Source organism: Oncorhynchus clarkii, chromosome 32, assembly GCF_045791955.1.
Source record: "Oncorhynchus clarkii lewisi isolate Uvic-CL-2024 chromosome 32, UVic_Ocla_1.0, whole genome shotgun sequence".
NCBI classification, from domain to species: Eukaryota; Metazoa; Chordata; class Actinopteri; order Salmoniformes; family Salmonidae; genus Oncorhynchus; species Oncorhynchus clarkii.
Window position 1 is genome coordinate 36,941,165 of NC_092178.1, and position 23,771 is coordinate 36,964,935.

Genomic DNA, 23,771 nt, shown 5'->3' on the forward strand with positions numbered 1-23,771 from the left:
AGCCTACATAACACAATCAGCCATGACATAACAGGTGGCATAGCATCACATAGGGACTCACAGAAGGTGAAGAAGACACGTTTGTTGCACTCGTTTGACCAATCATAATGCCAACAAAAGGCATGACATAACAGGTGACATAGCACTGCACAACAGGTGACATAACCCTACATAGGGACTCACAGGGGGTGAAGAAGAGGTGGTCGTTGCACTCGTCCTCGGAGCAGGAGCAGATGAAGAACTGGGAGCCCATGTTATTCCTCTCCCTCATCTCACACTTGCTGTTGTTATAGTCCTCCAGCACCAGACCATGCAGCTTATGGGCTGGGTTGTGGCATATCGTGTCTATGGTGACGTTGTCGTCTTTCTTCCTCCTGGAAACAAGACAACAGGAGCAATTAGTTCCACTCCAATTCATTTTTATTAAACAGAGACTAAATTTAAGCTAGTGATAAATACAGTAATAAAAGGGAAAGTAACTTTTTGAAAACTAACAAACCACAGTCTAAGCATTATGGTAATGATTTGATACAGGGGTCAGGTTAGGTTGTACAGAATGTATCCCCCAGTTACAAAATACCACCGTACACGTGCAGTGAATAATCCTGAAGGTGCAAAAATGGACCTACAAATGGGATACTCAGGTCTCCTGCTGGGTGGTGTGGAGCGTATGTCGTGAAAGCCTTTTTAAGAGGTGTTGCTGTGAACATGGCATTAGGAGTTCAGCTGACTTCAGCTCCGAATGCTATAAATGTAATAATAATGTGGCACTGCCTTCAGCTTCGAACAGGAGGCCAAATCTAGTTCTCCCCTTTTTTTTACATTCACAAGGCAAATTTCACACGATATTTGGTGGGGTTTGTTGGTGGGGCACTTTTGGGTTTAGCTACTTAAATAAACCTTGTTCACAGCAAATGTAGTTTTTAAATGACAAAGAAAGATGATTAATTTATGCTCTGTCACACATTAACATGCTCCTAGTGTGTCACTGTACCCACTACCCAGCATGCTCTCCTAAGGTCAAGTTTAAAGGTCATTCCAACTCCCAACGAGAGAGGATGAGGAGCGCTGTAGTCACTCACCAGATGCTGACACACACGTCCTCTGGATGGGGGCAGATGGATGTGATGCTACAGTCGGCCATACAGTTCCCTGTGCCCGTACAGCTGGTAGACTCCACGTCACAGAATTTACACAGAAGCTTCAGCTTCAGCATAGTCATTGATGAGGCCACTGAGGTGGAGACACAAAGAGATAGGGGGAAAGACATTAGATTGATCGTTTATAAAGGTATATGGTTACGTACAGCAGTCAATAGTTTGTCCATTTAGGTTACTCATGTGTTGTCAAATATGTCCACTCTTTACTGCAGCTCTTTACTTCCCTATTCCAAATGAATACAGGTCACTTTGACGGTTTAAAACACAAGATAAGACATTTGACCGGGATTCGAGGTAAACGCCGCAGATGTTGGCTCAAATGGAAATTACCTTTAAATGTTTTGGATTGAACCTCGGGCCATTGTTCGCTTTCATATACGGGCCTAAACTGTATTGACCCAACAAAGATGATAACTTTGCTCAACTTAGGAAACTGACATTTCCCTCCAATTACACAGACAAACAAAAGGCTGCAAACATCAGAAAGGCGAACTCTCTCATCTAATGTATTCAATATTAATATGAACCTTTCCTACACTGGAAGAGTATGGCCTGTTGAACATCAGTGAGTACAGTGAAACATTAACCTCATGTCTCAGTCCAGACTACGTGAAGGAATTTATCATTAGTGAGAGACTTGACAATTTCCCTTTGGAAAGAATGTGTGAAACAGACAAAAGGAATGTTCCCTTCGGTACTAGGTCTCTAAGTATAACTATTCCAAAAGACAGTTTTCAAAGCAAGTGATACATTTCTGTGCATGTGTTCTTCTCCAATTCATTCATTACAGTGTAACATGTACATCCATTTTTCAACCATATGTAAACTATTTCCCTTGAGCGCAAATTCTACCAGGTGAACAATCAGCACATTCTGCAGTGCCATCTATCTACTATGGTCGTGTTCAGACTTGACTCAGACTCAGTGGTGTGATGAGTGCCTGTGTGTGCTTGATAATCATCTCTACTGAGACAACCACTAGACAGACAACAAAAAAAACAAGCAAAGGGAACATTGAACATCAGTATGTCTTTCAGTCGAGTAGTCTCTAATTTGCAAATTTGATTAGTTGCCGTCTTGCCAATTCACTTTGTGAACATCAAAATGCAGGAGATAATGTCAGAGTGTGTGTTTGTGAGTGAGAGAAACAGCGAAAGAGATAACTAATAGGGTGTATAAATGTGTGTGTGCGCATGTGTGTGTTTAAAGTCTAGGAGCGCTCCTAGTGGCAGATAACTTTAATGCAGGCAAACTTAAATCAGTTTTACAAAATTTTTACCAGCACGTCACATGTGCAACCAGACGAAAACTAATCCTAGACCACCTTTACTCCACATACAGAGATGCATACAAAGCTCTCCACTGCCCTCATTTGGCAAATCTGACCATAATTCTGTCCTCCTGATTCCTGTTTACAAGCAAAAACTAAAGCAGGAAGTACCAGTGACTCGCTCAATACGGAAGTGGTCAGATAACGCGGATGCTACACTACAGAATTGTTTTGCTAGCACAGACTGGAATATGTTCATCCAATGGCATTGAGGAGTACACCTCTTCAGTCATCGGCTTCATCAATAAGTGTATTGACGACGTCGTCCCCACAGTGACTGTACGTACATATCCCAACCAGAAGACATGGACTATAGGCAACATCCACATTGAGTTAAAGGCTAGAGCTGCCGCTTTCAAGGAGCGGGACACTAATCCGGATGTTTATAAGAAATCCCGCTATACCCTTAGACAAACCATCAAACAAGCAAAGCGTCAATACAGGATTAAGATTGAAACCTACTACACCGGCTCTTACGCTTGTGGGATGTGGCAGGGCTTGAAAAGTATTACGGAATACAAAGGGAAACCCAGACGTGAGCTGTCCAGTGACGAGAGCCTACCAGACGAGCTAAATGTATTTTATGCATGCTTCGAGGCAAGCAACACTGAAGCATGCACGAGAACACCAGCTGTTCTGCATGACTGTGTGATAACGCTCTCGGTAGCTGAAGTGAACAAAACCGGTCAACATTCACAAAGCAGCTGGGCCAGACGGATTACCAGAACATGTACTCAAAACATGCGCAGACCAACTGTCAAGAGTCTTCACTGACATTTTCAACCTCTCCCTGACCGAGTCTGTAATACCTACATCTTTCAAGCAGACCACCATAGTCCCTGCGCCCGAGGAAACAAATGTAACCCGCCTAAATGACTACCGCCCCGTGGCACTCACATCGGTAGCCATGAAGTCGGTAGCTGCCGCCAGGTGGTAAGGGTAGGCAACAACACGTCTGCCACGCTGATCCTTAACACTGGGGCCCCTCTGGGTTGTGTACTTAGTCCCCTCCTGTATTCCCTGTTCATCCACGACTGCGTGACCAAACACGACTTCAACACCATCATTAAGTTTGCTGACGACACAACAGTGATCACCAACAACGATGAGGCGGAAGGAGCTGATCGTGGACTACAGGAAAAGGCGGGCCGAACAGGCCCCTATTAACATCAACGGGGCTGTAGTGGAGCGGGTTGACAGTTTCAAGTTCCTTGGTGTCCACATCACCAACGAACTATCATGGTCCAAACATACCAAGACAGTCGTGAAGAGGGCACGACAAAATTTGCCATGGGTCCCCAGATCCTCAAAAGCTTCTCCAGCTGCACCATCGAGAGCACCCTGACCGGTTGCATCACCACCTGGTATGGCAACTGCTCGGCATCTGACCGTAAGATTCTACAGAGGGTAGTGCGAACAGTCCAGTACATCACTGGGGCCAAGCTTTCTGCCATCCAGGACCTTTATAATAGGCGGTGTCAGAGGAAAGCCTATAAAATTGTCAGAGACTCCAGTCACCCAAGTCATAGACCCCCCCCCCCTCCCTTTTGTAAACTGCTGCTACTCACTGTTTGTTATCTATGCATAGTTACTTCGCCCCCAACAACATGTACATATTACCTCAATTAGCCTGTATCCCTGCACACTGAATCTGTACCCGGTTCCCTCCTGTATATAGCTTCATTATTGTTATTCTTATTGTGTTTGTTTTTATTATTACTTTTTATTTTAGTCTACTTGGTAAATATTTTCTCAACTCTTCTTGAACTGCACTGTTGGTTAAGGGCTTGTAAGAGAAGCCTTTCACGGTAAAGTCTACACTTGTTGTATTCGGCGTATGTGACAAATAAAGTTTGATTTGATTTGCGTGTGTGTGAGGGTGCTCATGTTTTACTCCCAAATAAATTATATTGGTTATCTACCTGTCCTTGCACTGCGTGTGCTGCTCCTGATAACCATTAGACTGTATGCTACTGTTTGGCTGATGTAAGAGAATACAAATCTCAGACACATGGCAACAACTGGAATCTAACTCTTCCAATCGCAATGAGTATGAGGGAATTATGTTTTCACTGCAATCACCATAGTGAAGTATGTGGGAACAGGGATCTTTTGGTTGCGAGATGGGGAGAGGACATCTCTATCTCTATCTTTAGGGCTCCCGAGTGGTGCAGCGGTCTAAGGCACTGCATCTCAGTGCAAGAGGTGTCATTACAGTCCCTGGTTCGATTCCAGGCTGTATCACATCCGGCCGTGATCGGGAGTCCCGTGGGACGGCGCAAAATTGGTCCGGTTTGGCTGGGGTAGGATGTGATTGTAAATAAGAATGTGTTCTTAACTGACTTGTCTAGTTAAATGAAAAAATCTCTCTTCGACTTTATCTATGTGTGCAAGCATTATTCAGTCCCAACCCCACAGGGGTTGTGTTATCATATGAAGACTTGGTCCAACTTTACACTATTTTGCACTATAAAGGGTATAAAGGGTGTACAGGGTGCCATTTTGGACACGCTTCCGTTCTCTTTAGTGAATAGCCATACTGTATCGTTGGTGAGAGGAACATGGTCCCTTCCAGCAAAAATTTGTAATTTACTATTGCTGGGTTATGTTTGTCCACCTGTTACAAAAGCTAATCATAATTTTTGCAAAGTTTTGCTTTGGAGGGCTCCAGTGAACGGTTGATTACCTTACATCAATGTTTCTCTGTAGTTACTTAATTGTCGCAATAACATGTGGACAGCACATTTTGAACATAAAATCAACTATAGCCCCAAAACAGTCCACTTTGGTAAGGTAGGAAGGATCCAACAATCTTCAGGACTTTCTCACCGAGGGGTTGGAAAGTGAGAGCAAGAGAGAAAGAAAACGCAAGAGCAAGAGAAAGATGTTGCACCCAACTGCCAGATCACTCCCTTTTTTTCCCTCCATTTGCTCTCCTTCCAGACCTTTATGGAGTGTCTTTAGCATGTATAAAACCAGAAACGGACCAAAATCAGATGCTCCTAATTGTTAAAACAGAGATGAGGCGAAATGAAGTGAAAAGAGACGGAGGGAGAGATCTTACACACTGAATGACGTCACTACCACATAACCACAAGTCTAAGTATGATAGACTGCACAAATAGGAAGAGAAAGCTCAACCTTTTACTCGCATCAGCAGCGTCCTCGTGACACAACCGATAGTGAAAATGCATTATTGACCGTCATCTAGGCCTGTCTGCATGTGCAGCTCGGGGATTTCCTCTTGAAGAATTCCAGTCTAAGAGCTAAGTTCAGCCAAGCGAAATGGGTGAGGATTGGGTCTGTGTTCAAAACGACAGCTTATTACCCATATAAAGCACTAATTTTGAGCAGGCAATGGTCAAAAGTAGTTTGCTATATAGAGAATAGGGCACCATTTGGGACGCGCTTGGGTCTCCGCTGTGTTTGACCGGCTGGCAGGGGGTGAACCTGATAGAGCCACTTTGTCAGGTCATGTGACCAACCATGTTAAAATAATCAACCTTCTCTCTCTCTCTCCTCAGTAGAGGAGAGAGAGCAAATACGGTTCTCTTCCCTCCAACTTCCTCACAGTGCAGTAGTATACTGTATTACTCTATGCCAGAGAATATCAAGGCTACTGACTTATGAGAGAATGTTGTACTCCTGTACCAGGACAAAACACCTACTGTAGCTGTTCCCAATCTGCAGGGTGGAGTAGAGCTGCGGCTTAATACAACAGAAATACAACCTGCAAGTCTGAAAACCAGAGTAAATGGAGCAGATCATACAACCTGCAAGTCTGAAAACCAGGGTAAATGGAGCAGATCATACAACCTGCAAGTCTGAAAACCAGGGTAAATGGAGCAGATCATACAACCTGCAAGTCTGAAAACCAGGGTAAATGGAGCAGATCATACAACCTGCAAGTCTGAAAACCAGGGTAAATGGAGCAGATCATACAACCTGCAAGTCTGAAAACCAGGGTAAATGGAGCAGATCATACAACCTGCAAGTCTGAAAACCAGGGTAAATGGAGCAGATCATACAACCTGCAAGTCTGAAAACCAGAGTAACTGGAGCAGATCATACAACCTGCAAGTCTGAAAACCAGGGTAACTGGAGCAGATCATTCAACCTGCAAGTCTGAAAACCAGGGTAACTGGAGCAGATCATTCAACCTGCAAGTCTGAAAACCAGGGTAACTGGAGCAGATCATACAACCTGCAAGTCTGAAAACCAGGGTAACTGGAGCAGATCATACAACCTGCAAGTCTGAAAACCAGAGTGACTGGAGCAAATCATTCAACCTGCAAGTCTGAAAACCAGGGTAACTGGAGCAGATCATTCAACCTGCAAGTCTGAAAACCAGGGTAACTGGAGCAGATCATACAACCTGCAAGTCTGAAAACCAGAGTAACTGGAGCAGATCATTCAACCTGCAAGTCTGAAAACCAGGGTAACTGGAGCAGATCATACAACCTGCAAGTCTGAAAACCAGAGTAACTGGAGCAGATCATTCAACCTGCAAGTCTGAAAACCAGGGTAACTGGAGCAGATCATTCAACCTGCAAGTCTGAAAACCAGGGTAACTGGAGCAGATCATTCAACCTGCAAGTCTGAAAACCAGGGTAACTGGAACAGATCATTCAACCTGCAAGTCTGAAAACCAGGGTAACTGGAGCAGATCATACAACCTGCAAGTATGAAAACCAGGGTAACTGGAGCAGATCATACAACCTGCAAGTCTGAAAACCAGGGTAACTGGAGCAGATCATACAACCTGCAAGTCTGAAAACCAGAGTAACTGGAGCAGATCATTCAACCTGCAAGTCTGAAAACCAGAGTAACTGGAGCAGATCATTCAACCTGCAAGTCTGAAAACCAGGGTAACTGGAGCAGATCATACAACCTGCAAGTCTGAAAGCCAGAGTAACTGGAGCAGATCATTCAACCTGCAAGTCTGAAAACCAGGGTAACTGGAGCAGATCATTCAACCTGCAAGTCTGAAAACCAGGGTAACTGGAGCAGATCATACAACCTGCAAGTCTGAAAACCAGAGTAACTGGAGCAGATCATTCAACCTGCAAGTCTGAAAACCAGGGTAACTGGAGCAGATCATACAACCTGCAAGTCTGAAAACCAGAGTAACTGGAGCAGATCATTCAACTTGCAAGTCTGAAAACCAGGGTAACTGGAGCAGATCATTCAACCTGCAAGTCTGAAAACCAGGGTAACTGGAGCAGATCATTCAACCTGCAAGTCTGAAAACCAGGGTAACTGGAGCAGATCATTCAACCTGCAAGTCTGAAAACCAGGGTAACTGGAGCAGATCATTCAACCTGCAAGTCTGAAAACCAGAGTAACTGGAGCAGATCATTCAACCTGCAAGTCTGAAAACCAGGGTAACTGGAGCAGATCATACAACCTGCAAGTCTGAAAGCCAGAGTAACTGGAGCAGATCATTCAACCTGCAAGTCTGAAAACCAGAGTAACTGGAGCAGATCATTCAACCTGCAAGTCTGAAAACCAGGGTAACTGGAGCAGATCATTCAACCTGCAAGTCTGAAAACCAGGGTAACTGGAGCAGATCTAGAGAAGCCACATCCACTGCAGCTGGCAGCATTCATAAGGCAGTACAGCCAGTGAAGTAAACATGGTGTCAGGATATTGCAGAGGGATACTAGGCTATATTCTGTTATTGCTATTTCTAGGGTGCCTGACATGTCTGACTTGCTAAATCTTAAGCAAACAAATAAAGGCATTACAGTTAAGTTCTGCAGAGGAGTACAATTTTGAATTTGGCCTGAAGTGGTTTGTAGTGTGTTATAGAGTTATAACAGAACAGCTAAGAATGAACTTGGGCTGAGAGCTGGTAGTAGAGTGAGAGGTGGTAGAGTTAGGAGTAATTATATCATTAGAAAAACTCCTCTCAAAGTGTATGTTATTTAAGCCCAAGGAGGCGGGCTATGGTGTGGATGAATGCTGGTAATTGTCACCCAGGGCAAAATATAATTGCAGATGTGGGGGAGAGAGGATTATAAGAAGTCAAAGCTGTTTGGTACCATTGGGACATGTTTGGAGTTGGAGACAGAGGCAATATATGCAATTAATGATATGGCTACCTTGCAAATGATAGACCAAATATAATTCCAACATCCAGTGTCAACAACGCACATCAGAATGAAAAGTCCCATTGGTCGGACGACCATGCATGTTTTCTCCTGCAACAGGTGGTGTAGCTAAACCTCCTCCCTCTGTGTTAAGCAACCCCTTCAACACACAACATATACTGTACCTACTTCCTCTTTACAAAAACATCATTCTACACACTCAAATGCTTTTCTGATGTGAGTTCCTCTTGGAAAATACTAGTGCTCACTTGAATCATTGAACATAGACATTATGTTCATACATTCCAACCCCACTTTAGTACAAAAATGAGGATTTGGGTATAAACGTACCACCGTTCCTGAATTCCTGATATTGAACAACACTGACTGCGTAGTTTGTATACATTAAATACTTCTATGCATACAAATTGCAGTAACACCAGCTAATATATTTGCGAGTTTTAGCTCAAATGAGCTGAAAATGTCGCCTTCCACTAAAATGTATAGTTTTATGGCTGGATTATGTTTGACCACCTGCTACAAAAAAAACTGAATGACAATTTTGAAGAAACTAGTGTCAACGTTCGTTACAACAACCTCATAAATGTTTCAATAATTACTTGATTACCTCGATAACACTAACCAACCACCAACATTCGTAGGTTACTTTAAATAAATAAACGTAAAACTCACTTTTCTGTTCTAGCAGAATACTACCAAACATTATCATTCCCCACCAGAAAGCGGAAAAACGAAGTAGCTCCATTTAGAAACGGACTATAAACTCCTCTTCTTTTCATTTACTAAAGCCTTGATAAAAGTAAATATCCAGACTTTAATTCGAGACGTTCTTCGTGGGGTTTCTTCGGGTCTGCCTGTTGCTCTCATGCGTCTCTCAAGCAGCGTCCGGTTAGAAAAGTAAATAGTGCAGGCAGAACTTGCCGTATATGAGTCAGACAGTATGTATGCACTTTTCATGAAACAGGAAATCTTCAGAAAGGGCAGGACTGTTTTTTTCTTCTTCTCTGGGCTACTTCTGAACTTCTGGGCTTGTGGCTCACTGGTCTTGAAACATGTTATTATGGCCACAAAACCTATAGCAAGGCAAAACTTGAAATGACACGCTCCAAAATAGATGGCAATGACTTCAAAAGAAGTTAGGATAAGTACACATCCAAACAAAACATAAGAATTTAACACCTCTCTACTTACAATTCTGCAACATTCTTGACGTTTTTACACACTTCACTGTGTCATTTACCATAACACACAAATTATTGATCAGCCAAAATACAGCTGTGTCTGTCAGCAAATGAATGACAACATTACATAACTTCTTTACTTGCTTTACTAGCACTTTTTCACATGGACCCCTGATACATTGTCCCCCTCCTGCATATCTCTCTTCCTGAGGAAAGCTATTATTCATCAGAGGGGGGACAGTTAGAGGTGGTGAGTGGCCTGGGTGAGTGCTCCTTGATGTTCCCCTGTGTTGGTTTGATGGGTGGTACTCAGGGGTTAAGTCCACTGTTAACACCCATAAATTACTGGTTTATTACTGGGCTTCGCCAGCATATGTTTTCGCTTGGAATACTCAAGCCATGATGTCAGGCTTCAGACCTGACCTTATGAACTCTCTACAGATGTCGTCTCTACCTCTCTACACGATAGGGTATGGCTGCCTTTCATTGCAGTGCTATAAAAGTCACATAATATACTTATAATAGTTATTTTTCTGTGTTTATCCCATTGACGAGATTTTCTGTATAAAATATGATTTGTTTATAGTGTGCAAACCTTTACGTTTTGTGGCGAGTGTCTGTTTTTGTCTGTGTGCATTTGTGTGTGTGTGAACATGCATGAATTTTTATTTATTTAAATTTTTAATTGAAACTTTCTTTAACTAGGCAAGTCAGTTAAGAACAAATTCTTATTTACAATGACAGCCTACCCCGGCCAAACCCGATGACGCTGGGCCAATTATGTAACGTAAAAAAAACGGTTGCAGGTTGGAGGGCCAACTAACAAATGTAGATCGGAGGGCCGTCAAACAAAATAGATCAATGAAGCACGGGTAAACTGCGCGAGTATCTACAACTCTCTGAGGGCTGGATATAGTAGGGGCCATAGGGCACCTATGGGCAGGTGCGTAGGCCGCGTCGTTACACGTGCATGCATATGTGTGCATGTGTATGTGCGTGTATACTGTGTTAAAAATATGACATACACACACACACTTACACATACACCACACATGCACGCAGCACTCGCTTGCACAAGGCCGGCTTTAGCCTTTTGGGTGCCCTAAGCAAGATCTGCAAAACATTTCAGTGGCCACCTCTTGACGGAGGAGAGAAAAAAAAAATCATTTTTTTATGTTAATTTCCTGAAATTCTATACATTTTGCCATGGGGCGTAGAGAAAATGTTGTAGTTTTAAAGAAAGTTTTCTACATTTCTACACATTTTGCCAATGACGGAGAGAAAACTTTGCAATTTCATAACACATTTCCTGCAATTTTACTCATTTTGCAATGGGCATAGAAAAGAAATGTGCAGTTTTACAGCACATTTCCTACAATTATACCCATTATGCCATTGGGTGGAGAGAAATGTTTACACTTTTAAAGCAAATTTCCTGCAAATGTATACATTTTGTAACAACTTAGGCAATGTTCATATGATATCTTAGTGAGAATAACTAACACCCTGGAAGTTTGCCCCTTAGACAAACAACACTGTTAAAATTAAGTGCTTTGAAATACTAAAACTAGTGGCAACTGAGCTGCCACCACCTTAAAGGAGACAGAACCTTAACTTTGCTGTATTGAAACACATGGGTGTGAGGGTATTGGGACAGATTTAAAGGGACATTTCAACATTTTCATAATCTCCAGCACCACCCCAACATCAACATATGTGAAAATGTTTCCATGTTTTGTAGTGAAAAATATAGAGGAAGATAAGTGTTTCCAATGACATCATCAACCAATTAATAGACAATTAGGAGGCAATTAGTAGGCAAGGCCTACTCCTATTTGGTTAAGATAACATGATGCATACTGATGATGTCTTGGAAACACTCATCTTCCTCTATCTTTTTTACTACAAAACACACAAACACAATTTTCACACATGTTGATGTTTGGGTGGTGCTGGAGATGATGAATATGACATTGACATTTTTTTACAATTTCTCTTTAAGGTGTACTGAAACATTCATCCTGAGGTGTTCTGAAACATGATGTGGTATGTTGTAACGCCACTTAATCAAGTGTTGTGCAACACCTTGCCAGAGACTTGGAGCACTAACGCAGAAAAGGTTGAAAACACTATTATGGTGTTTTGAGTCCTGTGTAGTGCAGAATTAAATATCTTCTCTTTTAGTGTTGTTTACACTCTCTAAAGCTCCTAAACACGATGATGGTGTTTCGAGTCTTGTCTAGTGCAGAATTAGAACCCTTCTTCTGGAGTTTCCAAATACTGTAATTACTGATTAACTCCTCATTGGTAATTCCAATAGGTCCAATGCTCAGTATAATGCTCAAACAAAGAACAAGTGAAAATATAGTTTTGTGAAAATACTATTTAATACATTTGTCCAGGATAATAATTATTGAGGACAAAACGACTTTTTCAAGACATGATTTGAAGCTTGAAATGCTTTCTCTTTTCTTTGCAACTGATCAAATGACAACAAAACATTTACAGGTCTTTCGCATTTTCTATATCTACAAAGTAAGACAGTTCCAAGATCTGTGAGGTACAGTATTTATTATATTAGTAGTCTTCCAAATGAATGGAAATATGGCATTATATTTCACATTCATGGAAAAACAATACAGGCAGCGACTGCCAATGTTAGCAGTAGCACATACAAAACGTGTACAAAATTTCACTCCACGGCTCAACGCAATCCACCAGTCATCCATCATGCGAATGCATCTGACCTGAGTCTTTATATTCAGATGATGGTACATGGCATGCTAAGTTGTTCAGATGGAATCACAGTACAGTTAATATGATTGACAGTTGAGTTGACATTAGTGTGTGATTCTTGTCTTGATTGGCTTTGGTTAAGGACTGGCCAGCCGATGGGTAACATAGTTTGTATATAAAAAAAATTGCAATATGAATATACAATTATTAAACATCGGCAGCAAGCAAAATGCATATGTGATTAAGCTATGCAAATACAGCAACAGATAACACTTTACACTTTACACTTTACAGATAGGTAACAGATAGGTAACACTTTACTTGACACACAGTGTCATAACACGGTATGACATGGTCAGAACCATGCCAGAATATGTCATAACAGATGACATAACTTGACAATACCTGTCATAATATGGTCATTACACTGTCATGACCCATATATTTACACCTGTTGTGACATATAATTGTGTTGTTTTATGGCTGTTTATGACACCTACATTTATTGAAATTAGTTGTTTTACTGCCAGTCATGTTTTTTTAATCATATTTTAAATAACGTGTAGTAAATACACTTCATGACACTGTCATGAAGCATTATAACCATCCTTTGTCACTTTACTTAGACTAAGAAAATACACTTTAAGACAATGTCCAGAAGCATTTTGACCATCCTGTGTTACTTTACTTGGAATAAGAAAATACATTTGATTCTAGGACCAAGATTATAACGAAACACTACAGTCAAAATGCCTCTGCGATATAAAACCTGTTTGCAATCTTGTACCCAAAGGTTGCAAGATCGAATCCCCGAGCTGACAAGGTAAAAATCTATCGTTCTGCCCCTGAACAAGGCAGTTAACCCACCGTTCCTCTGCCGTCATTGAAAATGACTGACTTGCCTAGTTAACTGACTTGCCTAGTTAAATAAAGGTAAAAAAAAAAAATATATATATATATATATATTATATATATATATATATAATATATATATATATATATATATATATATATATATATATTTGGAGGGTGTACAACAGTAAACAAATGTCAGCATTCATGTGTGACACCTTACATGACAACCTAATAAGGAATTGCATAAGTGTTTATTACAACATATGGTAGAAGAACATGTGTGAGTTATGTCAAATTGTTGGTAAACTATATGATCAATTGTAATAGCTAGCCTACATAACACAATCAGCCATGACATAACAGGTGACATAGCATCACATAGGGACTCACAGAAGGTTTTATTTTTTTACCTTGTCAGCTCGGGGATGCGATCTAGAAACCTTTCGGTTACTGGTCCAACGCTTTAACCACGAGGATACCTGCCGCCCTATAAAGGTGAAGAAGACACGGTTGTTGCACTCGCATGACCAATCATAATGCCTACAAAAGGCAACCTTGAGGATGACATAACAGGTGACATTGCACTACATAGCAGGTGACATAGCACTACAGAGGGACTCACAGGGGGGAAGAAAAGGTGGTCATTGCACTCGTCCTCGGAGCAGATGAAGAACTGGGAGCCCATGTCATTCCTCTCCCTCATCTCACACTTGCTGTTGTTATAGTCCTCCAGCACCAGACCATGCAGCTTATGGGCTGGGTTGTGGCATATCGTGTCTATGGTGACATTGTCTTCTTTCTTCCTCCTGGAAACAAGACAACAGGAGCAATTAGTTCCACTCCAATTCATTTTTGTCAAACAGAGAGAAAATTTAAGCTAGTGATAAATACAGTAATAAAAGGGAAAGTAACTTTTTGAAAACTAACAAAACACAGTCTAAGCATTATGGTAGTGATTTGATACACGGGTCAGGTTAGGTTGTACAGAATGTATCCCCCAGTTACAAAATACCACCGTACGTACACGTGCAGTGAATAATCCTGAAGGTGCACAAATGGACCTACAAATGGGATACTCAGGTCTCCTGCTGGGTGGTGTGGAGCGTATGTCGTGAAACCCTTTTTAAGAGGTGTTGCTGTGAACATGGCATTAGGAGTTCAGCTGACTTCAGCTCCGAATGCTATAAATGTAATGAGATAATGTGGCACTGCCTTCAGCTTCGAACAGGAGGCCAAATCTAGTTCTCCCCTTTCTTTAGTGGGATTAGTGGGTGGGGCACTTTTGGGTTTAGCTACTTAAATAAACCTTGTTCACAGCAAAAGTCGTATTTAAATGACAAATCACCAAACAAGATGATTAATTTCTGCTCTGTCACACATTAACATGCTCATAGTGTGCCACTGTACCCACTACCCAGCATTCACTCCTAAGGTCAAGTTTAAAGGTCATTCCAACTGAGGGGTACTGTAGTCACTCACCAAATGCTGACACACACGTCCTCTGGATGGGGGCAGATGGATGTGATGCTACAGTCGGCCATACAGTTCCCTGTGCCCGTACAGCTGGTAGACTCCACGTCACAGAATTTACACAGAAGCTTCAGCTTCAGCATAGTCATTGATGAGGCCACTGAGGTGGAGACACAAAGAGATAGGGGGAAAGACATTAGATTGATCGTTTATAAAGGGATATGGTTACGTACAGCAGTCAATAGTTTGTCCATTTAGGTTACTCATGTGTCGTCAAATATGTCCACTCTTCACTGCAGCTCTTTACTTCCCTATTCCAAATGAATACAGGTCACTTTGAGGGTCTAAAACACAAGATAAGACATTTGACCGGGATTTCATTTGATTGCGCTCGAATACAGCTTTTAAAGGCAATGTTACCGTGTTCGTGGCGATCGCATTCGAGGTAAACGCTGCAGAATTTGGCTCAAATGGAAATGACCTTTAAATGTTTTGGCTTGAACCCCAGTCATTATTTGCTTTCTTAAATGGGCCTAAACTGTATTGACCTAGAGAAGATGATCACTTTGCTTGACTTAGGAAACTGACAGTTCCCTCCAAATACACAGACAAACAAAAGGCCAACAAACATCAGAAAGGCGAACTTTCTCATCTAATATATTACATATTAATATGAACATTTCCTACACTGGAAGAGTATGGCCTGTTGAACATCAGTGAGTACAGTGAAACATTAACCTCACATCTCAGTCCAGACTACATGAAGGAATTTATCATTATTGTGAGACTTGACAATTTCCCTTTGAAAAGGATGTGTGAAACAGACAAAGGGAATGTTCCCTTTGGTATTGTCGTGAAAAATTACACAATAGTCATGCTATCCTGTGTTTTACTGTTTAAAGAATTGTCTCTTGTTATATGCTATTGTTTTTTCTAACCTGATACAAACTGGCCTCGTGCTATCTTAAATCTACACAGACAACTAATTGCCTTTTATATACTGTCTGCTGACTGCCATGTATAAAAAAGGATGTATTTTTCTATAAAATCAGAGACCTGACTATGTTTGTGAAGGTTTCAACTCTAAAACATTGTTGGTGAAGGTTGGTTGCTTCATTTTCAAAAACTTTTAAAAATGTTGGTTTGAAAGAATCTGCAGTCTCTCTCTTCCTATAGAATTGCTAAATTGCTAAATGAACAGAAAAAGGGGAACAAATGGGATCAGTGGCAGCTAATAGGCCGGTGACGACGACCGCCGAGCGCCACCCGAACAGGAAGGGGAGCCAGCTTCGGTAGGAGTCGTGACACCCAGGCCAAACACAGAAATCCAAAACATTGAAAATGAACATAGAATGCCCACCCTAGGCACACCCTGGCCTAACCAAAATAGAGAATAAAACCTCTCTATGGCCAGGGCGTGACATACGGATGAAACTGATTTTCTTTTAAACATGATAGAAAATCCTGTTCTAAGAACAGGTCTTTTTTTGAAGCAAAAACACCCCTAGTTAGAAATGTTATTGTTTTAGAGTTATTTCTGAATAGGGGATGTCCTAGAAGTAATTATAGGGCAAACATCATTTTGAAGCAGCGTGACTCTGTAGGAGCAGGGGACATCTCTGATTGGGATCTTTCCAGAAGTATCCTGGTTAGAGACAGGGGTTGTGATACTCTGTTGAAGCAGAGAAGCGGCCATGGGATGATATGATACAACTACGAGTCATATGATTCCAGGGCACAATCCTGAGATAGACAAACATAAATATTCCTGCAGATTTGATATATATATGTGAAATTTAAAAAAACATTCTACAAGAAAATGTATTGTACTGCTAAACAGTTGGTTATGATTGGGAAACTAGATATAAATGTAAACCCTACACGGAAACGTGCATTGGAGGAACTACCATATGGGTACAACATTTAAAATGACATAGATTAATTCAAAAGTATTCTGATGGAGAAGAATTTACTCTTTTCAAATTATAAGAAAGGAATGACGTTCCTAACCAAATACTGTTCATTTTGTGTGTTTGTTTTTGTTTTCTGAGTGTGTGTATTAACGAGAGATTTATATTATGCACGGACGACGGACCCTATCGGCCTGACTGGCTGCACTGTGTGATTGAATAAAGGAACACATATTCTCCAGTAGTAAATTGGCAGACATTCCAGCATTGGTTCTAATACAAGGTATCAAAACCTTTACCAATTAAAAGGCTCAAATACCACAACTACTCTCTGGGGAAGTGGGTATCAGTAGCTTGGAAAAATGTTAAATTGGCATATATTAGAGCTGTGAGTGAGTAAATCTAAACACTCTGACCACGGTCAGGAAGAGGTCAACTGTAGCAAAGCCATAGATGCACTAAAAGAAGCGCAAAAGTCTTCTATCAATTCGGCTCAAATATGAAAAAATCCAATCATGGATAAATTTGGCAGCATTTCCCCGCTGACGGGAAATATACGAGAGCCGATACAAATTAATTGTTTCAACTAATTATTTGTTAGTTACACTAACCTTATGAACCGCATAGCATATCATTATAGCAGTATTTACTGGTATTATATGTTAGCTAGCTACCTAACATTAGTTGGCTACTAATACATCAAACTTGCCTGTATATTAACTCTATGCAATCTAACTACCCAACGTTTATTGACTTGATTATTCACGTCATTCTCAGATCAACCCTGCTCCTCGGCCAGAGTGGCCAGTGTACACTCTGAACCGTCTGAATTTTCAAACCCCCGAAGTTGGAGTAATTTGTTAACAAGCTAGCAAGAGGCTGCATAGCAACAGCATCAACTTCCGGGTAGACATGCAAAGCTCAGCTGAAAGGTTACCGTTTGTTTACAGTATACTAAAATGAACTAATAATATATATTATGAAGTATATACTCATTGAGTATGTGTTATATAGTATATTAGTATGGGTATTTGTACACAGCTTGGGTATGTGAGGATATTGATAAAATGTGTATGTATGTTTTGATTGCAGGTTGTAAACCTGCTATCAAAATGGATATTGAGGGGGTAGCGGAAAAATACAGAAAAGTGAGTGTATATATTGGCAAAATGTATAACAGGAAAGTATTATATTTATTGGGGACACAGGAAGAATCGAAAGCGATATGACTACTACCCATGTTACTGATTATTAGCATGAAAAGATAAAGAAACTCATATGCCAGACATCACCACATTAGTAAACTATTTGGTAGAGCAGGGTCACAAGGCAGCATAAAACAAGAGATAACATATTTGGGGGTTTGTATTTCTGAAGGCCCGAATCACATTACACGTGATCGAGTAGGAACAATACGTTCTTTGGCAAAACCAAACAGTCCTCGTAGACTCGAGAAAACCCTAGGGGTTTTAATCTTGTGAGACACTTTATTCCGTCTTCTTCTAAAATAGATTTATACAATTGACGAAAGGGACGAGGGGTCACGAGTAATTAAAGTGGTCTCCCTGTGGACAGAAGTTATCATGTTTGTTTGACTGTAATTTAAAACTTTTTGTTCACCTGGTAAAGTAAACGTTGGTCGGAAAGACAGAGGTCTGGTAGAGATTGTGAGGGCTTCTGAGTTAAAGTAAACAGAGAACCCAACTCCTCATCTCTCAGCCACCACTACTTATGCTGCAATAGTTTATGTGTTGGAGGGCTGAGGTCAGTCTGTTATATCTGGAGTATTTCTCCTGTCCTGTCCGATGTCCAGTGTTAATTTAAGTACTCTCTCTCTCTCTCTCTCTCTCTCTCTCTCTCTCTCTCTCTGTGAGGATTTGAGCCCTAGGACCATACGTCAGGACTAGCGATCAAACGATTAATCGGCAGGGCCGATTTCAAGTTTTCAAAACAATCGGTAATCAGCCTTTTTGGAAGCCGATTACAATGCAATCCACGCGGAAACTGCGTGGCAGGCTGACCACGTGTTGTGCGGGTGCAGTGTCAAAAGGATCTTGTGGCTGCAAGGAGCCAAGGTAAGTTGCTAGCTAGCATTAAACTTATCTTTTAAAAAACAACCAATCTTCACATAATCACTAGTTAATTACACATGGTTGATGATATTACTAGGTTAACTGGCTTGTCCTACATTACATATAGTCAATGCGGTGCCTGTTAATTCATCATCAAATCACAGCCTACTTCAACTTTGCCAAACAGGTGATGATTTAACAAAAGTGCATTTGCAAAAAATGTATCTAACCATAAACATCAATGCCTTTCTTAAAAATATTTTGTTAAAAGAAATTCATGTTAGCAGGCAATATTAACTAGGGGAATTTGGCACTTCTCTTGCGTTCAGTGCAAGCAGAGTCAGGGTATATGCAACAGTTTGGGCCGCCTGGCTCATTGCGAACTATGAACTAATTTGCCAGAATTTTATATAATTATGACATAACATTGAAGGTTGTGCAATGTAAGAGCAATATTTAGACTTAGGGTTGCCACCCGTTCGATAAATTACAGAACGGTTCCATATTTCACTGAAAGAATAAACTTTTTGTTATCGAAATTATGGTTTCCGGATTTGACCATATTAATTAATGACCAAAGGCTCGTATTTCTGTGTTTATTATATTAGAATTAAGTCAATGATTTGATATTTGATAGAGCAGTCTGACTGAGCGGAGGTAGGCAGCAGCAGACTCGTAAGCATTCATTCAAACAGCTCTTTACTGCGTTTTGTCACGTTCTGACCTTTATTTCCTTTGTTTTGTCTTTATTTAGTATGGTCAGGGCGTGAGTTGGGGCGGGCAGTCTATGTTTGTTTTTCTATGTTTGGTTTCTGTTTCGGCCTAGTATGGTTCTCAATCAGAGGCAGGTGTCGTTAGTTGTCTCTGATTGAGAATCATACTTAGGTAGCCTGGGTTTCACTTTTGAGTTGTGGCTGTTTGTTTTCCGTGTGAGTGTTTGGTCCACACTGTACTGTTTCGGTTTTCGTTCGTTCACTTGATTGTTTTGTATTTCAGTGTTCAGTTACGCTTTGGTCCTCCGATCCTTCTCGCTTCTCCTCCTCAGAATAGGAGGAGGAATTCCGTTACAGAAACACCCACCAACAAAGGACCAAGCAGCAGCAGGAGAGGCAGCGATACCTGGAGAACTGGACTTGGGAGGAGATTCTGGACGGTAAAGGACCCTGGAAACAGCCAGGGGAATATCGCCGCCCCAAAGCAGAGCTGGAGGCAGCGAAAGCAGAGAGGCGGCATTATGAGGAGCTAGCATGGCAGCGCGGCTGGAAGCCTGAGAGGCAGCCCCAAAAATTTCTTGGGGGTGGCACACGGGGAGTGTGGCGAGTTCAGGTAGTAGACCTGCGGCAACTTCCCGTGCTTACCGGAGAGTGAGAGGGACCGGGGCAGGCACCGTGTTATGCGGTGGAGCGCACAGTGTCCCCGGTGCGTGTGCATAGCCCGATGCGGTACATTCCAGCTCCTCGTATCGGCCGGGCTAGAGTGGGCATCGAGCCAGGTGCCATGAAGCCGGCTCTACGCATCTGGTCTCCAGTGCGTCTCCTTGGGCCGGCGTACATGGCACCAGCCTTACGCATGGTGTCCCCGGTTCGCCAGCACAGCCCAGTGTGGGCTACTCCACCTCGCCACACTGGCCTGGCTACGGGGAGCATTCAACCAGGTAAGGTTGGGCAGGATCGGTGCTCAAGAGCTCCAGTGCGCCTGCACGGTCCGGTCTATCCGGTGCCACCTCCACGCACCAGCCCTCCGGTGGCAGCCCCCCGCACCACGCTGTTTCTCCGTCTTCTGCCTACAGGTGTTCCCGCCTGTCCAGCGCTGCTAGAGCCTTTCTCCTGTCCTGCGATGCCAGAGTCTCCCGTCTGTCCTGAGTCGCCAGAGTCTCTCGTCTGTCCTGAGCCGCCAGAGTCTCCCGTCTGTCCTGAGCCGCCAGAGTCTCCCGTCTATCCTGAGCCGCCAGAGCCGCCAGAGCCGTCAGTCTGCCAGGAGATGCCAGAATCGCCCTTCACTCCGGAGCTGCCTGTGTCTCCCGCCTGTCCAGCGCTGCCGGAGTCTCCCGTCCGTCCGGCGCTGCCGGAATCTCCCGTCCATTCGGGACCCATGGCTAGGGTCCCCAGTCGGAGGTCGGGGGCGAGGATCGCTACTCATAAGAGGCCACGGGGGTGGTTGAGGAGGCGGACAAAAACTGGTGAAGTGGGGTCCACGTCCCACGCCAGAGCCGCCACCGAGGACAGACGCCCACCCAGACCCTCCCCTATAAGTTCAGGTTGTGCGGCCGGAGTCTGCACCTTTGGGGGGGTACTGTCATGTTCTGACCTTTATTTAATTTGTTTTGTCTTTATTTAGTATGGTCAGGGCGTGAGTTGGGGTGGGCAGTCTATGTTTGTTTTTCTATGTTTGGTTTCTGTTTCGGCCTAGTATGGTTCTCAATCAGAGGCAGGTGTCGTTAGTTGTCTCTGATTGAGAATCATACTTAGGTAGCATGGGTTTCACTTTTGAGTTGTGGGTGTTTGTTTTCCATGTGAGTGTTTGGTCCACACGGTACTGTTTCGGTTTTCGTTCGTTCACTTTATTGTTTTGTATTTCAGTGTTCAGTTCGTTTCATTAAATAATACATCATGAACACTTACCACGCTATGCTTTGGTCCTCCGATCCTTCTCGCTTCTCCTCCTCAGAAGAGGAGGAGGAATGCCGTTACACGTTTTGCCAGCAGCTCTTAGCAACGCTTGAAGCACATCGCTGTTTATGACTTCAAGCCTATCAACTCCCGGGATTAGACTGGCAATACAAAAGTGCCTATAAGAACATCCAATAGATACAGTTGAAGTCAGAAGTTTACATACACCTTTGCCAAATATATTTAAACTCAGATTTTCACAATTTCTGACTTAATCCTAGTAAAAATTCCATGTCTTAGGTCAGTTAGGATCACCACTTTATTTTAAGAATGTGAAATGTCAGAATAATAGTAGAGAGAATGATTTATTTATTTAATCACATTCCCAGTGGGTCAGAAGTTTACATACACTCAATTAGTATTTGGTGGCATTGCCTTTAAATTGTTTAACTTGGGTCAAACGTTTCGGGTAGCCTTCCACAAGATTCCCACAATAAGTTGGGTGAATTTTGGCCCATTCCTCCTGACAGAGCTGGTGTAACTGAGTCAGGTTTGTAGACCTCCTTGATCGCACATGCTTTTTCAGTTGTGCCCACAAATTGTCTATGGGATTGAGGTCAGGGCTTTGTGATGGCCACTCCAATACCTTGAATGTGTTGTCCTGAAGCCATTTTGCCACAACTTTGGAAGTATGCTTGGGGTCATTGTCCATTTGGAAGATCCATTTGTGACCAAGCATTAACTTCATGACAGAAGGCTTCGAGATGTTGCTTCAATATATCCCTCATGATGCCATCTATTTTGTGAAGTTCACCTGTCCCTCCTGCAGCAAAGCACCTCCACAACATGATGCTGCCACCCCCATGCTTCACGGTTGGGATGGTGTTCTTCGACTTGCTAGCATCCCCCTTTTTCCTAAAAACATAATGATGGTCATTATGGCCAAATAGTTCTATTTTTGTTTCGTCAGACCAGAGGACATTTTTCCCAAAATTTAAATCTTTGTCCCCACGTGCAGATGCAAACCATAGTCTGGCTTTTTTTATGGCGGTTTTGGAGCAACGGCTTCTTCCTTGCTGAACGGCCTTTCAGGTTATGTCGATATAGGACTCGTTTTACTGTGGATATATATACTTTTCACCTGTTTCCTCCAGCATCTTCACAAGGTCCTTTACTGTTGTTCTGGGATTGATTTGCACCTTTCGCACCAAAGTACGTTCATCCCTAGGAGACAGAGCACATGTCCTTCCTGACAGCGGACAGCTGCATGGTTCCTTGGTGTTTATACTTGCGTACTATTGTTTATACAGATGAATGTGGTACCTTCAGGTGTTTGGAAATTGCTCCCAAAGATGAAGCAGACTTGTGGAGGTCTACAATTTGTCTTCTGAGGGCTTGGCTGATTTCTTTTGATTGTCCCATGATGTCAAGCAAAGAGGCACTGAGTTTGAAATACATCCACAGGTACACCTCCAATTGACTCAAATCATGTCAATTAGCCTATCAGAAGCTTCTAAAGCCATGACATCATTTTCAGGAACGTTCCAAGCTGTTTAAAGGCACAGTCAACTTAGTGTATGTAAACGTCTGACCCACTGGAATTGTGATATAGTGAATAATAAGTTAAATAATCTGTCTGTAAACAATTGTTGGAAAAATACTTGTGTCATGTGTAACAGTATAACTTTAGACCGTCCCCTCGCCCATACCCGGGCGCGAACCAGGGACCCTCTGCACACATCAACAACAGTCACCCACGAAGCATCGTTACCCATCGCTCCACAAAAGCCGTGGCCCTTACAGAGCAAGGGGAACAACTACTTCAAGGTCTCAGAGCAAGTGACGTCACCGATTGAAACGCTATTTAGCGAGCACCACCGCTAACTAGCTAGCTATTTCACATCCGTTACACATGCACAAAGTAGATGTTCTAACCAACTTGCCATAACTATAGTTTGTTAACAAGAAATTTGTGGAGTGGTTGAAAAACGAGTTTTAATGACTCCAACCTAAGTGTATTTAAACTTCCGACTTCAACTGTATATGAAATTCAAATGGTATAGAGAGAAATAGTCGACACGTCACAATTCCTAAAACTTCTTAACTGGAAATTTTGAAGAACTGGGAATATTGAACCACCAGCTTTCATGTGTTATCATGTTCTGACCAAGGAATATAAATGTTAGCTTTTTTATATGGCACATATTGCACTTTTACTTTCTTCTCCAGCACTGTGTTTTTGCATTACTTAAACCAAATTGAACATGTTTCATTATTTATTTATTTGAGACTAAATAGATTTTATTTATGTGTTATATTAAGTTAAAATAAAAGT

At 42.1% G+C, this 23,771-nt stretch overlaps 1 protein-coding gene across 2 annotated transcripts in view; it reads right to left on the reverse strand.

Annotated features, from left to right (window-relative positions):
* Positions 1–23,771, reverse strand: part of LOC139392251 (TGF-beta receptor type-2-like) — a 49,868-nt gene that overhangs the window by 21,434 nt on the left and 4,663 nt on the right. The window contains exons 2-5 of one of the 2 annotated variants that reach the window (XM_071140100.1): positions 14,855–15,005; positions 13,994–14,181; positions 1,083–1,233; positions 184–374 (exon numbers count right to left, since the gene is read on the reverse strand). In XM_071140100.1, coding sequence (XP_070996201.1) covers positions 184–374; positions 1,083–1,233; positions 13,994–14,181; positions 14,855–15,005 — 681 coding nt within the window. Of the gene's footprint in view, positions 1–183; positions 375–1,082; positions 1,234–9,275; positions 9,565–13,993; positions 14,182–14,854; positions 15,006–23,771 lie in introns of those variants that run through there. The other variant, XM_071140099.1, reaches the window with a different exon arrangement.